We start from the raw sequence: 15208 nt of genomic DNA on the forward strand, positions 1-15208 counted from the left end.
TCTCAAATCATGATTTTCTCAAATTATGAGATTTGGTGTTAAATCAGAGGGCAAAAGGAGTGAAATGACTTTTCTGTCCCTAAAACTTTTATAAAATTTTAAATTTACCTCTAATTTTAAATTAACAATTAAAAATAAAAAAATAAAAAAGAATATTTTGTCATTTCGAAGGCCTATGTTAGGATTTTCTGTAATATCCTAACGGTTAAATCCTAATATTTTAGATAAACACCCTTTGAGTAAAACTGCCGATCACTCAACAGTCAACACTCTCTTCATTGCTCACAATGATCGTGCACCATATTATGCAAGAAGATTTAATAATCGCTATGATCGTGCACCATATTATGCAAGAAGATTTAATAATCGCTGATACGAAAAAAAAAATCTAAAATTCACAAGAATGAAACTTATGTTGTAGAGAAATGATACATTTACATCTCTTATATATAAAAGTAGAGCCAACTTTTAGACTTTACATTCAATTAAGTGTTAAACTTACTATTAAATTTGGGAGGCCCAATTTGATTTAAAAATGAATGTAAAAAATATGGAAAAAAATACACATAACCTTCTCAAACTACCGCATCATTGTCAATGTACCCCCCAAATTACCAATTGTGTCAATGTCCCCCCCTAAACTACCAAAAAATGTCAATGTCCCCCTAATGACAAAAATGCCCTTTATAAAATTATTAAAATAAAACTAAAAAATGTAAAATAACAAAAATTTCTTACAAAAAATAATAAAAAATTTAAAACTGTTTTTTATTTTTTATTTTAAAAAAATAATAATTTTCAGTTTTTTTTTTCGTTTTTTTTTCTTTTTTTTTTTTTTTTTTAAAAAATTGTTCTTTTTCGTTTTTTTATTTTAATAAAAACTGGTTTTTTTTAATTTGTTTTATTTTTTACAAAAATAAATAAATTTCTGTTATTTTTTGTTTTTCGTTTTTTTTCTTTAAAAAAAAAATTGTTCTTTTTCGTTTTTTAATTTAATAAAAATTGGTTTTTCTTTTTCTTTTTTTCTTTTTTTCATTTGTTTTATTTTTTATTTTTTTAAAAAATAAATTTCAGTTATTTTTTGTTTGCTTTTTTTTAAAAAAAAAAAAAAAAAATTGTTCCTTTTTCGTTTTTTTTTTTAATTTTAATTTTTAGTTTTTAGTTTTAATTTTTTTAATTTTTTAGTTCTAGTTTTAATTTTTTGAATTTATGAGGACATTTTTGTCTTATTAAAAAAAAATTAAGGTCTTTTTGTCTTTCTGTTGTTCTTAAGGGGGACATTGACATTTTTTGATAGTTTAAAGGGGGATATTGACACAATTGGTAGTTTGGGAGGTACATTGACAATTGAGTGATAGTTTGGGAGGTTATGTGTACTTTTCTAAAATAAAATAAAAAAAAAAAAAATATAAGAAAGAGTAAAAATATCTTCTTCTTATTTAATGTAGGACGGTCCTTTAGTGATGATCAGACCAGAGAATGTAATTGCATGTCAGATCGAGGACAATGAGCAGCGGCTAGTCGCTCTTCCTCAGCGCTGCAAGGCTTATCACTAATACCTACCATTCTACCCATTACGTTGAATGCTCGTTTATAGCTCCTCCCCCACGTGTGAGCACCTTCCATTGCAATTGCGAGCTTCACGAAGCAACGTGTGAAAAAGGGTTCGTATATTCTTGAATCTTCCATTGCTTTTTGAAGAAGAGTAAAAAAAAATTTGATACTGTTAGTGTTATGTTACTGTTTGGATTCCATCGTAATTCGTAAGCGTATTCCTGTCTTTTCGCTGACCCCACAGTGGACAAACTTTCGGGTTTGTCACTTTGTGATACGTCCTGCTTTTCACCCTCTTCTCACTTTCTTCTATCTACGGTATCATACGTATGCATCTATCCGTTGAAGCTCTTCTCGCCATGGCCACACTGAGTTGCGTTTTTGTGCCAAGGTAACTCAAACTTGCATATATTCAGCTATTATTGTATGATTTTCTTTTCTCTTAGTAGTATTATCCATTTGCTGCATATACATGAGTCTGTTTGTGGGAAATTTTATTGCTCGGTATATGTTGGATCATGATTTGAGGATTGACATCGCCAAAATTGGCATAGATAGATGTTTAGCAGTTGGAGGGGACACCATTCTATCGTTCCATTCAAGTAGTTGTGAAGCCTTCGGTGATTGCACGGAAAGTAATTTGAAAAGTCGAATGGAATTGAATGATTATTATAATGCATACCCATTTTATATTGAATGATTATTTTCTCACCTACTATAACCTTTGTTTGGAAAACCTGAACTTTCACGTTGTTTTGAGATGAAATTTGTTGGAAGTGCTATTCTTCTAATCAAGCTGCTTGTGGGCTACGATTCTTTGATGTTACAAGTTAGTATTCTGTTTTTTGTAATGTTCAATAGCTCCATGGTTAATCCTCCTTTTACTTATCAAAAAAAGTATTCTGTTTTTTGTTTTTTGTTTTTAATTAATTAATTATTTTTATTTTTATTGCGAGCATTACAGGAGAGAGGGAACAAGTTAGTATTCTGTTTGTATCAATAAAATAATACCATCTCACGGTTTATCTTTTCTTTGCTCAAGGATGGAAAGAATTGAGTGAAGGATACTGTTTAGAAGAGGCCCAGAGGGCTATGGGGATGCTTTGTTTTCTCTATGGCCATGTACAGTGGACATCTGCAACAATTTGGTTCCTGGTTTTCTTATCATTCTTACTACATAATATTGGAGGGACTTCATCGGCTTCCCATTATTTGATTGGTCTTGGAAGCTATGACATAACAGGGCCTGCTGCAGATGTCAATATGATGGGTTATGCAAATTTGGAACAGACTACATCTGGCATTCACTTCAGGTTGCGAGCTCGTTCATTTATTGTGGCAGAACCTCAGGGGAACCGCTTAGTATTTGTAAATCTTGATGCCTGCAGGCTGCATGGCCTCACAAATTGTGACTATTAAAGTACTCGAGAGACTAAAAGCAAGGTAGATAACCCTCATTACACTTGAGTCTCCATTTTTTTTTTCAGTGCAGCAGTATCTGTACATTAATAGAGTACAAACATAACACGATCTGTTTTGAGTATTTATCAATGCTTACATATTACTAATTGCCACCTAGCATATTTGGACATGTTCTTTTTCTGCAAATGAACTTTCAGCTCAAATCCTACCGAAAGGAGGTACAACCAGTCTGAACCAGATATGAGATTTCTCATCCTGTTGAACGGAAAGGGATTACAAGGAGTGCATAAGATTCTATTAGAGCAAGACCTACCCTTTCTTTTTCAAATCTACTGTCTACAGAGTTCAGGCAGAGTATTATACAACAGAGGACTTGTACCAAAAAAATATAAATCATGAAACAATAACTCTTTCTGTCAAGCTCCCATCTGTAATCCGTACAGCAACCTTCATACTGTTGTCTTCCTCCCTTATCTTGTATAAATGTTCAACCACAATGGAATATGTTTTCTCTCATTGTCAGCTACCTCTTCCACCCTAGAGAGCTTCATTTTAAGATCGTCAGTATTTTCTGAACCACTCTTTGAACATGCGGAGCTTTATTTGTGGATATCCTTTCATTTCTCTCTTGCCAAAAGTAGTAGATAGTTGCAAAGAAATCCTTACATATTCTCATGTCTAAGACAGTCTTGCCTTTAGTATGCCAGACAATCCAATCTATTTCTTCAACCCATGGAAGAATCTGCTTTAAAATCAGCATTTACTAAGGAGATCGCGTTATCCAGGACATTAGAACTTGAACCCTCTTCATCAGAAATGTATCTTATTATTTTTCTTTTACTCTTGCTAGATTGATGCCAATGGTATTGCTGCCTTAAATCACATATCTTCCTTTGTTTAGGTATGGGGACCTTTACACAGAGCAGAATGTCGCCATTAGTGGTATCCATACTCATGCTGGTCCTGGAGGCTATCTCCAATATGTTATATATATTGTAACATCTCTTGGATTTGTACGCCAGTCATTTGATGTCATTGTTGATGGCATCGAGAAAAGCATTGTACAAGCTCATGAAAGTCTTCGACCAGGGGCAATTTTTGTGAATAAAGGTAAGGAAGGTCACTCAAAATTTTTGTGAAAAACCATATCTGTTTCTTAATCTTTGATGATGCGCTTACCACCAAAGGTTTATGTTTCAACAAGCTGCATATCTTTAAAAGAAAGAAAAAAAAATGCACTCAGCTGATACGTAATACCTGGAAGATAATAATAAGAGGGAAGATCCTCTCTTTTTATTTTGGTTTGGTTTGAGGAACATACTTCATTGATGAAGCAGAGTCGTTCGGCAGATATAAATGCTGAATAGGTGCAGACTTTCTTTGTGCTTGGGAAGTTTACCAAATAACCCAAACCTTTTGAGAAATTTTGGCGTTGAGATAATCAATACCTAAAGCCTTGACTTTATAGCTTTAATGCTTATTTGTTATTTTTATTTATTGTTGAACTTTCCATATGTTTATGTATAGTGGTATTTATACTCAGGCATCTATGGACTATGGTACTTTCTGTCCACAAAGAAATATTTTGTTACTTAGCATGTAATGATGCATTTTGCTCATTTTCCTGGCTTAATATCCTCATGAGGTTAAGTGGAACTTTGGTAGGTTTCTGTTTTTTCTTATTAAAGATATGTTCTATGATATCTGAGACTCTATGACAACTTTTGTAATGGTTCCACAGGAGAGATTTTAGATGCTGGGGTGAACCGTAGTCCAAGTGCTTATCTCAAGAATCCTGCAGAAGAGCGGGCTAATTATAAGTATGATGTTGACAAAGAAATGACCCTCTTAAAATTTGTGGATGATGAATGGGGACCAGTAGGTAGCTTTAACTGGTTTGCTACTCATGGAACTTCAATGAGCCGTACAAACTCATTAATAAGTGGTGACAACAAAGGAGCTGCAGCGCGGTTTATGGAGGACTGGTTTGAACAGAAGGGCTCTCTGGAAGGTTTCAATGAGTATTTCAATAAATCTGGAACTGAAGGAATCCCTCGAAGAATCTCAACCATAGTTCCTAACCCCAATAAAAACCGTAAGTTAACTCTAGTCAAATAATAGTGCATGGATATGGCATTGTATTTATGTCTGGTTCAAATTTGTAAAATTGTCTTTAAAATATTACATGATTTGCTCATATTTGTTTTCAGCTCAGGGAATCCAGCCAGAAATCAGTTCCATTATTTTTAGATTATCTCAACCAGAACCTTATGTGCCAAACCTGCCAAACATGATTATTATAGGTTCAAATTTAATCTTCCAACTTAATCTGAAAACTGCAGAAATTTACTTTCTATCAGTTAAACTTCCTTGTTATAATGTTATCATGTGGTAGACTAGGTATCAAGTAAAAATAGTTTCTTTGTGTTAAAAACATTGCATATGATACACTGGCTTCTAACTTGACAACAGTCTAACTTGATAACAGCCTAGTGAATCTTATTTTCTGATTTGCAACTGAAACCAATGCTGACGGAAGAACTATCAACACTGACAGACATTGACTCTGGTTCATTTACCAAATATGATTAGAGGAACTATATGTTGAGAAATTAGGCATATACCAACTTCTTAGATTTTGGTAACTCGGACCCCATTAACAAGCTCATAAGGAATTTTTCGTTTTGGATTACACCCATCTCTCAAGGAGTTGATCGAATTAGTAAATTGACTCAACTGGTTCATAGGTAGGCCAGGTGCACAGCATGAGATCTTGTAGAATACCTTTCTTTTCTTAGGAAACAGAAAAATGCTTTGAACTTCATTGTATACAATGCATGAAACAGGAACTCGGTTTATGAGACTTGCCGCCCACTTTCAGTTTTCTCGAGGACGGCCTGCAACTAGGTTTTCAAGTCTTGCAAGACGGGTCAGGAATGCTTTCAGGCAAGCTGATAGGCCTCAGTTTGTATCTGCATTCTGTCAATCAAATTGTGGTGACGTAAGCCCGAATGTTCTTGGTGCATATTGCATAGACACTGGATTGCGTTGTGATTTCGATCACAGTACCTGCAATGGTAAAAATGAATTATGCTATGGTCGGGGACCAGGGTACATACTCTCAAATTCCTGAAATTACATCTAGTGTAACATTCAAATATGTAGTATTGTTTTTAAGCTGTTTATGGTCATTTGGCAGTTACCCTGATGAATTTGAGAGTACTCGTATAATTGGAGAAAGGCAATTCAGAAAAGCTTTGGAACTGTTTGGCAAAGCGACTGAACCCCTAATAGGGAAAGTTGATTACCGACACACATATCTAGATTTCTCCAACCTTGAGGTTTCACTTCCTAAAGCGAGAGGGGGTCATGAGGTGGTGAAAACATGCCCAGCTGCCTTGGGCTTTTCTTTTGCTGCAGGGACCACTGATGGTCCTGGAGCATTTGATTTCAAGCAGGGAGATGATGAGGTATGAAATTGCCGGTACATGTTTGACCCGTCTTTGTACAATGCCCTTGTATGGTGGAACACCTAAACTGTGAGTTGATTCTTTTCTTGGGTGCTTCTACAGGGAAATGTGTTCTGGAGGGTAGTGAGGGACTTGATAAAGACACCGAGTCAGGAACAAATCAAATGTCAGTGTCCGAAGCCAATTCTGCTTGATACTGGTGAAATGAAGGAACCATATGACTGGGCAGTGAGTTTCCAATTTAGTTTGCACTTAATATAAACATTGAAGAAGCATATAAAAGTACATTGACTTTCTTTACAAGCACTATGTTTGATGAACTGCCTTTGCAGGACTCTAAAGTCATTGGAACTGTCTGGAAATCTCATACATCAGCCATGCTTAGTAATTGAACTTGTTTATAAACATGCCATTTAGCTTTCCTTTTTAGAGCACATTTTGGAGAATCTTCGCAACATTAATTGTAACTAACTGAATTGATTTTCTGGAGTTGGAAGTATTTTTTGTGATGGTTGGCCTACTTATAGGTTATTATTTGCTATTAGTGGAACACATTTATGGAGCAATTGTTAGATTTTGGTGATGCTTTCTGATGATTGCTGAAGCACTGTCATCAGTTTCTAAAGAATTTTGTCTGTAAAATTTCTTCATGTACGGGTCAATGGTGTTTCTGACATTGTGGATTAACTATTTATGCAGCCCTCAATACTACCGGTTCAAATTTTGCGGATAGGGCAACTTGTGATTCTCAGCGTTCCAGGAGGTAAAACAACCCTGCTGTACTCTTAACAGTTCTTCCATTGGAATACTACTTGCAGAATTCACAAGTTGTATTATATGCACTGTGCAAATAGATAGTTTAATGTCTGAGATCATATTATTTCTTGCAGAATTCACAACCATGGCTGGCAGGCGCCTCCGTGATGCTGTTAAGACTGTGCTTACTTCTGGAAGTAATGGAGAATTTGACAACAATGTCCATATAGTCATTGCAGGGCTGACCAATACATATTCACAGTATGTGACCACCGTTGAGGAGTACCAGGTGCAAAGATACGAGGTTTGTGCCACCTATTTCTCTGTTTCCATAATCTTGCTGACAACAATCTTGCATAGCTCATGAGTCGTCCTGTTTCCAAAAACTTATTCTCTTGCAGAATCCCCAGCATTGCGTAAATCCTCCTCTGACTGGTGTTTTTTGATTGTCAGGGAGCCTCCACACTGTATGGTCCACACACACTTGATGCCTACATTCAAGAGTTCAAAAAATTAGCTGCAGCTCTCATTAGTGGCCAAACTGTTGAACCGGGCACGCAGCCCCCAGATCTCCTTGGGAAGCAAATCAGCTTACTTCCACCGGTTGTAGTAGACGCCACTCCTCCTGGCGTGAATTTTGGGGATGTCAAAACTGATGTCCCTCCAAATTCCACCTTCAAAAAGCGTGAAATGGTTACAGTCACCTTCTGGTCTGCTTGCCCGAGGAATGACCTTTTGACAGAGGCCACATTTGCACTGGTTGAGATTCTCCAGGACCAAAAGACATCATGGGCACCAGCTTATGACGATGATGATTTCTGCCTACGGTTCAAGTGGTCAAGGCCAGAAAAGCTTAGTCCTTACAGCCATGCAACTATGGAATGGAGGATTCCTGAATCTGCACCTTCAGGTGTTTACCGGATAAGCCATTTTGGTGCATCAAAATCACTTTTTGGGTCAATCCGCCATTTCTCAGGATCATCTAGTGCCTTTGTAGTGGCATAGAGAGGTAACAATATACATTGAACGTAAATGTATGCAGGAAATGAGAAATTGTAGGTTCAAAGAGAAAACAAGTATGGAATGACGATTTATATATCCTTGAGGAAAACTAACACTAAATAAGCAATAAATCAACTGATAAATTACTATTTATCTCAAAAGTTTAAGCTGATAAGATTTAGTAAATTTAATATTTTAAGTCTCTCTCTCACATGTAGAACCAAACAACACGTACATAGATTATTTTAATTGAAATGTGGGAGAAATGACGAAAACAAGATCCAGACTCTCTCGTTTCATAATATGTTTTGGGAAACTCCATGAGACTAGTGCAAGAGTAATGAAACAACACCATGAAGTTGGCTTCAAAAACAGTGTCAAAGGTAACCCTTCATCTTGGCAAAAGGTAGTGAAATCCAAATTTGGAAGGCAGGCAAATTGACGAGGACAGGTCGTAGAGAGAGGAGGCTAGATTTCGATAAACAGAAAGCTACATGTCGTTGCTGAAGAGACGTCAATTTGGGGCGTGGAAGTGGTGCGCAACTAGTCAATACTACCAGAATTAAATTGAAAATTACTTGACAAGTCTTTTGACAATTATGGCCGTACAGACATGCACATTTAACTAGTTGGCAGCAACCGTCTGATTTATGAACCACAATTAGTACTCACAGGATTAACACATTTTATCATTCAACTGGCATGCATGTCCGGAGAGCTTCCTTGACCTTCAAGCTACCTCCTTAAATCTTCAACTCTCTCTCTCTCTCTCTCTCTCTCCCCCAAGTTTTTGCATCCAAAACCTTATAGAATTCGAAAACGCCGATGAAGAACCAGATCCCGTGGTCGACGATTGGGATCGTGGCGGCGTGGTACGGCTCCAACATCGGCGTCCTGCTTCTCAACAAGTACTTGCTCAGCAACTACGGGTTCAAGTACCCGGTCTTCCTCACCCTCTGCCACATGGCCGCCTGCTCCCTGCTCAGCTACGTTGCCATTGCGTTCATGAAGGTGGTGCCCATGCAGAGCGTCAAGTCCGGCGCACAGCTCCTCAAGATCGCCGGGCTCAGCGTCGTTTTCTGCTTCTCCGTGGTCTGTGGGAACGTGTCGTTGAGGTACCTTCCGGTTTCGTTTAACCAGGCGATCGGGGCCACCACACCCTTCTTCACCGCCGTCTTCGCCTACGTGGTGAGCAGCAAGATGGAGGCTTGGGTTACTTACTTGACTCTCGTGCCTGTCGTTGCAGGGGTCATCATTGCAAGTGGGGTAAAACTTCCTTTTTCTCAGTGATTTTTCTTCTTTGTATTATTAGGAGTAAAAGCACCACTTAATTTTATATTATTGAGCACTTAGGAGTTTATCTCTATCACCAATGAGAGTACTTATACTTAAATATATATACACACACGTTGATGTCTTATTTTTCACTAAGACGTGTCAACTCGTAACGAAGTCGTTGTACAGAGATCGGAACTTAGATTGAAATCTCCGATCCTCGTCTCCTGTTCCAAATCTGCAAAATAAAGGTGTGACGGGTTGTTCTATGACACTTTTTCCGACGATCAAGTTAGATAGCAATTGTGAAAAGATACTGTATATATATTTTACCTCAATAAATACTTTTCTTATATATCCCATGTATTTCTGTACCCTCATTTATGGTTAACGGATATTCTGAATTTTCCCTTTTAATGTTTTTTCATATAAATCACTTGGAAAGCGAAGATCGACGTTACTTTAATTTTCAATCTTATTTTCGAGGACAAGATGAAGTCGAGGATCAAATCCATAGTTTTGAATTGATGCTGGTAATTCATTCATGAATTGAAGAAATGGCCGAAGTCAACCATTCAAATTAACCTAACCTCTATTTAGTTTTTAGGAAGGGCAGAAAAAAGAATTTTTTTTTTTTTTTTGGTGTCTATTTTCTTAATTCTTTTCCCCCTCTTACTTTCTAAGATTTATGCTCCGTTTGTTTTGATGTAAAATATTTTTCGTCATAAAATATTTTCAACGACATTATTTTTTTTTTAATAAATTATTTCTTTAAAAATATTTTTCGGCATTTAGCTTGAATAAAAAAATCACCGGTGACGAGATTCTATCACTGGCCGGCAGGATTCCGGCAACTGTTTCTGAATTTTGGCGATGAAGGCTGGAATCTAGTCGCCGGAATCCAATGACAATGCCGGACTTCGTCTGATTTTGGCCTATTTTATCGGAATCTGACGATTAGATACCAAAATTCGGGAACCTTCGGCGGTAGATTCGGGCTACTAACAAACTCCAATGCCCAGCGGTAACGGATTCCCACAAACGTGAATGAAGAGTTTAAATCTATAAAACGATTTTGTTTTTAAAAAATTAAAGAGGCTTCTACGGTCAAACTAAAATTGATTTCCGTTGACCATCATTTTCAGTTGCACCAAATACTGAAAAATATAAAAAACACCCAAACAAACGGAGCATTAAATAGAGCATGACTGAAATTTCTTAGTCACAATTTACCAAAGACTGCACTAAGCAATGAATTAATCAAATTAAGTAAATGTAGAAATATATGATGATCGAGAAGCGAGAGAGCGGAAGCGGAAAGAGAGTTTAGGACTATATCTTGTATATTGATACGTATTATGTATAGAGGCCTCTATTTATAGAGTAGTAAAGCAGTAAAACCTAGAATAAAATACATAAGGAAAGAAATAAAGTAGAGAATCATTTTCATATATATATATATATATTTGTCATTTTCAATTGTTGTAAATATTTGGGGGTAATTTTCAGTAAAATGTGGTAATTCGGAAATAGTGTCCAATTACAGTGAATTGTAATTTATCCTATAATTATTTGATGCAGGGTGAACCGAGTTTCCATCTGTTTGGGTTTATCATGTGTGTTTCGGCTACAGCTGCAAGAGCATTAAAGTCAGTGCTTCAGGATATCTTGCTGTCCTCAGATGGGTATGGACCTCTCTTTCTTTCCATTGCAATATTGCAGGAAATTAGGGCTTAAGCTTTGTACTCAGTTAATTTTCTCCCAAATAATTAATTAAGCTAGAATATTGAGATTATTACAATGTTATTTCCAGAGAAAAGCTCAACTCTATGAACCTGCTGCTGTACATGGCACCAATAGCTGTAGTTTTCTTACTTCCAGCAACACTGTTGATGGAGGAAAATGTGGTTGAGATCACAGTAGCCCTTGCCAGAGAAGATATCAAAATAGTCTGGTATTTGCTTTTCAATTCGTCGCTAGCATATTTTGTCAACTTGACCAATTTCTTGGTCACCAAACACACAAGCGCTTTGACCCTCCAGGTATGCCCCCATATATATATTTCACTCCCATTTTCACCTCCTTTTACGAGGTTTACTAAAATCAGTCCTACATGGTATTAACCGTTTGTGTTAAAGTATTGATTAAAATAATTAAATTTTAAACTGCTAAATGTTTTGCTTCTACGCATGTGAATTGAACTTCACATTGTTATACTTTTCAAATTAACACTCAATTTGTAATATTTTTTCAAACTAAAGATTGTATCAATATTCTCCAAACTACAAAAAATTTACAATGTGCCCCAATTCAAATGACAAAAATATCTTTAATATTTTTTTTTTTAAAAAAAAAAAGGGGTGGAAGAGGGAGGGGTGGCCGAACCACCCAGAGGCGGAATCAGGTTTTTGGTGTGGGGGGACAAATTTATTTATATATTTTTGATAAGTTGGAGAGACAAACTATATAAATATAATTTATCTATTTGTGTGTTTATATATATATATATATATATATAAAGAAAAAAAAAAGCATAGAAGTCTTAAATTTAATCCCGTGATATCACAAACACATGCACAATAGTATAAACAACTAGCAAATAAAGTAAACACGATTTATAGGATCCACGAAAATCGGTACTTTTGAGTTTTGAGCATGGACTCTTTTTCCTAACAAAATCTCTTGAAACCTCAAATAACAATGTTGAGAGTCAAGCCAAAACATTAATAGTGCAGTCATAAATGATTAAATCTTTTAACTTATAATGCCAAAACAAATATTGTAAACCTAAATAATTGCATAATAATCACTAAAAAATAAAGGAAACCGGAGTATGAAGGAAAACCAAATGAATTTGGTATTTTAGATTTTTTATGTTGGAACTTGGAAGAGGGGGCAAAACTAAAAAATAATAAAAATGGGTGACAAAAATGTTATTTAGGGGGACGAAAATATCATTTTGAGGGGATAAATTTATAAAATATGTATATTTAAAGAAGCATTTTAAATATTTTGGGAGGAACATTCATCCCCCACCCCCAACACCTAGATCCACCCCTGAACCACTCCCAGACCGGCCAAATGGGAGTGGTTGAGCCACCTCTTCTTCCACCTTTTTTATTTATTTATTTTTTTTAGTTTTTAGTTTTTTTTTTTTCAACTTTATGTGATATTTTTGTCTTATTAAAAAAAAAGGATTATTTTTGTCTTTTTGCTGATGGCAAATTTTTAGGAATTTAGGGGACATTGATGCAATCTTTTAAGTTGGTGGAAATTTACAAATTAAATGTTAGTTTAATGGGAATGTGTGCTTTTCTAAGATAAAAGGCATGCCTTGGATGGATCAGTCTTGAAAGATTTCTGCTAAATGTATTCACTGCTTAGATTGCACTCAATAAAGAACATCTTCTATGAAAAAAATTTGCCAATATACTTTGAGATTGACAGTCTTCAACTTTGCAGGTTTTGGGGAACGCGAAAGGAGCCATTGCTGTGGTTGTCTCAATATTGATATTCAAAAACCCAATTTCGGTAATTGGGATGGCAGGCTATGGGCTTACAGTCGTTGGAGTTGTAATGTACAGTGAAGCCAAAAAGAAGAACAGATGAAAAACTTGTTCATGGGGTCTTCATGGAAGCACAGTCTATCTTCTCCAACTTTGTGTGTGCAGTACAGGGCCAGCATCAAGGCTTTCAGGACCATTAGGATGCGTTTGGTTTGCGGAATGATCATTCCATTAAAAAAAAAGAATGGTTTTTATTATGAATAAGAAGAGATTGAATAGAATAGCATTGGTGTTAGAGTATATGATAAGACTCTTAACACTTGGAATAACCATTCTCATTACCCATGAGGGAATGAGAATAGCTATTCTAAGTATATTTCATTCCATTTTTTTTTTTCATTTTCAATTAAAGCTATTAATTTTCTTTAATGAAATAGTCATTTTGTATACCAAACATACTTTAAATGTTTGTTTGGTCTCTAGCTTAAGGCTGATGCCTATATTGTGCCGGCCTGCATAATTTTTACCCTATGGAAGCTTGGAAGAGGAGTTTCCATGGTTATAGTTTGTGGCACCTCTCAAGTCTTCAAACGGATTTGTCTTAGCATTTAAAACCACCACCCCAACACATCAGGCTACTAGCTTTTTGTTTCAGGGCAGATTTGGGCCCAAACAAAATAGATCATTTTTTGACAGATTTTCTATGTTTTTTTCAACTCAATCATTGTTACCATGCATGTGAGTTATATAGAGGAGAGCTGTATAATGTTTGTCAAACTATCTATCAGGGCCATATTTGATAATTTCGCATGGATTTAGTGGATTATTGGAAAATGTTTGAGTGTACGTATTACTATATATATACGATGAGATATACGATGCTTTAGAGATGGTAATATTTTTCAATTTCTCTGCAAAAAGAGGACATATCTAATTACAAGCAATCCAACTTGCCATTGTGGTTGTGGCATCTGTTCTAAGTTACAGACCCTTTGTTTTGATCCATTGGTTAGAGCTGAGGGAATAACTTTGGGTTCTAAAGGGGACTATTCACTTTGGCTGAGTGTTTGTAAGGTCCAATTTTTGAACCTAATGGGATGCTAAAGGCCTCTGCCCTGCCCTTCCTCTTTATCTAAGGGATGGAAAGGCAAAAGCTTTTTGCCCTCTGACATCTAAACCCCCCCTTCTTCATTAGAAATATAAGTATAATTAAGTACCTGAGTAATTGTTCAGGATCCTGACTGGCAGAGGCCTTAGCACTTAGCAGCATGGAGGGCAGTGTCTTTTTATTGTGAGAAGTAAGAGTAGGCAAATTATCCGCCTACCGTTCACTGTCTACCGACCGCTTACCGAATCGAACCGTTATCAACCACCTACCAACTTTACCGACCAATTTTCGGTTCGGTAGTCGGTATAACATTTTATTTCGAAAGCTGGTTTGGAAACCGAGCCGAACCGAACCGCCTTTTTAAGTGGTAACAGAGCCGAGCCTAACTACCGTTTAAGCGGTAACAGAACTGAACCGCCTTTGATTTCGAACCGACATAAAACGAAACGTTTGATCCTATTTTTTTCCTTTAAAAAAATCAAAACGACGTCGTTTCATTACTCATGTTAACCGATTTAACCGACTTAACCGACCACCTATTAACCGCTTTACCGACTTAACTGACAACCTATTAACCGTTTTACCGACCGCTTATTAACCGCTTAACCAAAATAAATTAATCAACTGCATTTTGACAAAAGTCGGTTAACCGACCGAATTAACCGCCTACCGAACCGATGCCTACCCCTAGTGAGAAGGGTCTTCATAGGTCATTCTTGAAAGCGACTCCTTACATGTGGTGGCTGCTTTTTGGCAGGAAGAAGTCTGCTGAAATCATTTCGGCCAACTTATTGAGGATATTAAAATTCTTTTGAATAGCCTGCCTTCTTCTAAGGTTCGTCATGTAAGGTATAAAGCTAATTCAGCAGCCCACTTTTTAGTTAGAAATGCTTTAATGAATATGGAAGACAAAGTCTAGATGAGGAATTTTCTTTCTTCTACCAAAACATTGTGCTCAGGTTCTTCAAATTTATATGGAATACATGACCCATTTTCTTTAAAAAAAAAAAAAAAATGTTTTTAAATACAGAAACATGAAAAAGAAAAAGAAATAGAGTCAAACTCCAATATACGTGGGAGGCTGCACTATGCAAAAGAGGCAAGTAGGCATCCAA

The 15208-nt window shown here is 36.2% G+C and overlaps 2 protein-coding genes across 2 annotated transcripts; both read left to right on the top strand.

The window, feature by feature from the left end:
* Positions 1 to 1617: 1617 nt before the first annotated feature.
* On the top strand, positions 1618 to 8357 carry LOC133874242 (neutral ceramidase 2). Its single transcript, XM_062312115.1, is given in 11 exon segments — positions 1618 to 1945; positions 2597 to 2937; positions 2939 to 2997; positions 3878 to 4086; positions 4718 to 5071; positions 5823 to 6087; positions 6176 to 6446; positions 6549 to 6674; positions 7146 to 7209; positions 7337 to 7506; positions 7656 to 8357. Coding segments are annotated over 10 exon segments (2361 nt in total). The 5' UTR covers positions 1618 to 1945; positions 2597 to 2646; the 3' UTR covers positions 8208 to 8357.
* A 76-nt stretch (positions 8358 to 8433) lies between these two features.
* Positions 8434 to 13832, top strand: LOC133874243 (probable sugar phosphate/phosphate translocator At3g11320). Its single transcript, XM_062312116.1, has 4 exons — positions 8434 to 9470; positions 11061 to 11164; positions 11293 to 11521; positions 12942 to 13832. Exons 1-4 carry the CDS (start codon positions 9030 to 9032, stop codon positions 13086 to 13088), a joined length of 921 nt encoding a protein of 306 aa, XP_062168100.1. The 5' UTR covers positions 8434 to 9029; the 3' UTR covers positions 13089 to 13832.
* Positions 13833 to 15208: the final 1376 nt, after the last annotated feature.

Source organism: Alnus glutinosa, chromosome 7 (genome assembly GCF_958979055.1).
Source record: "Alnus glutinosa chromosome 7, dhAlnGlut1.1, whole genome shotgun sequence".
NCBI lineage: Eukaryota > Viridiplantae > Streptophyta > Magnoliopsida > Fagales > Betulaceae > Alnus > Alnus glutinosa.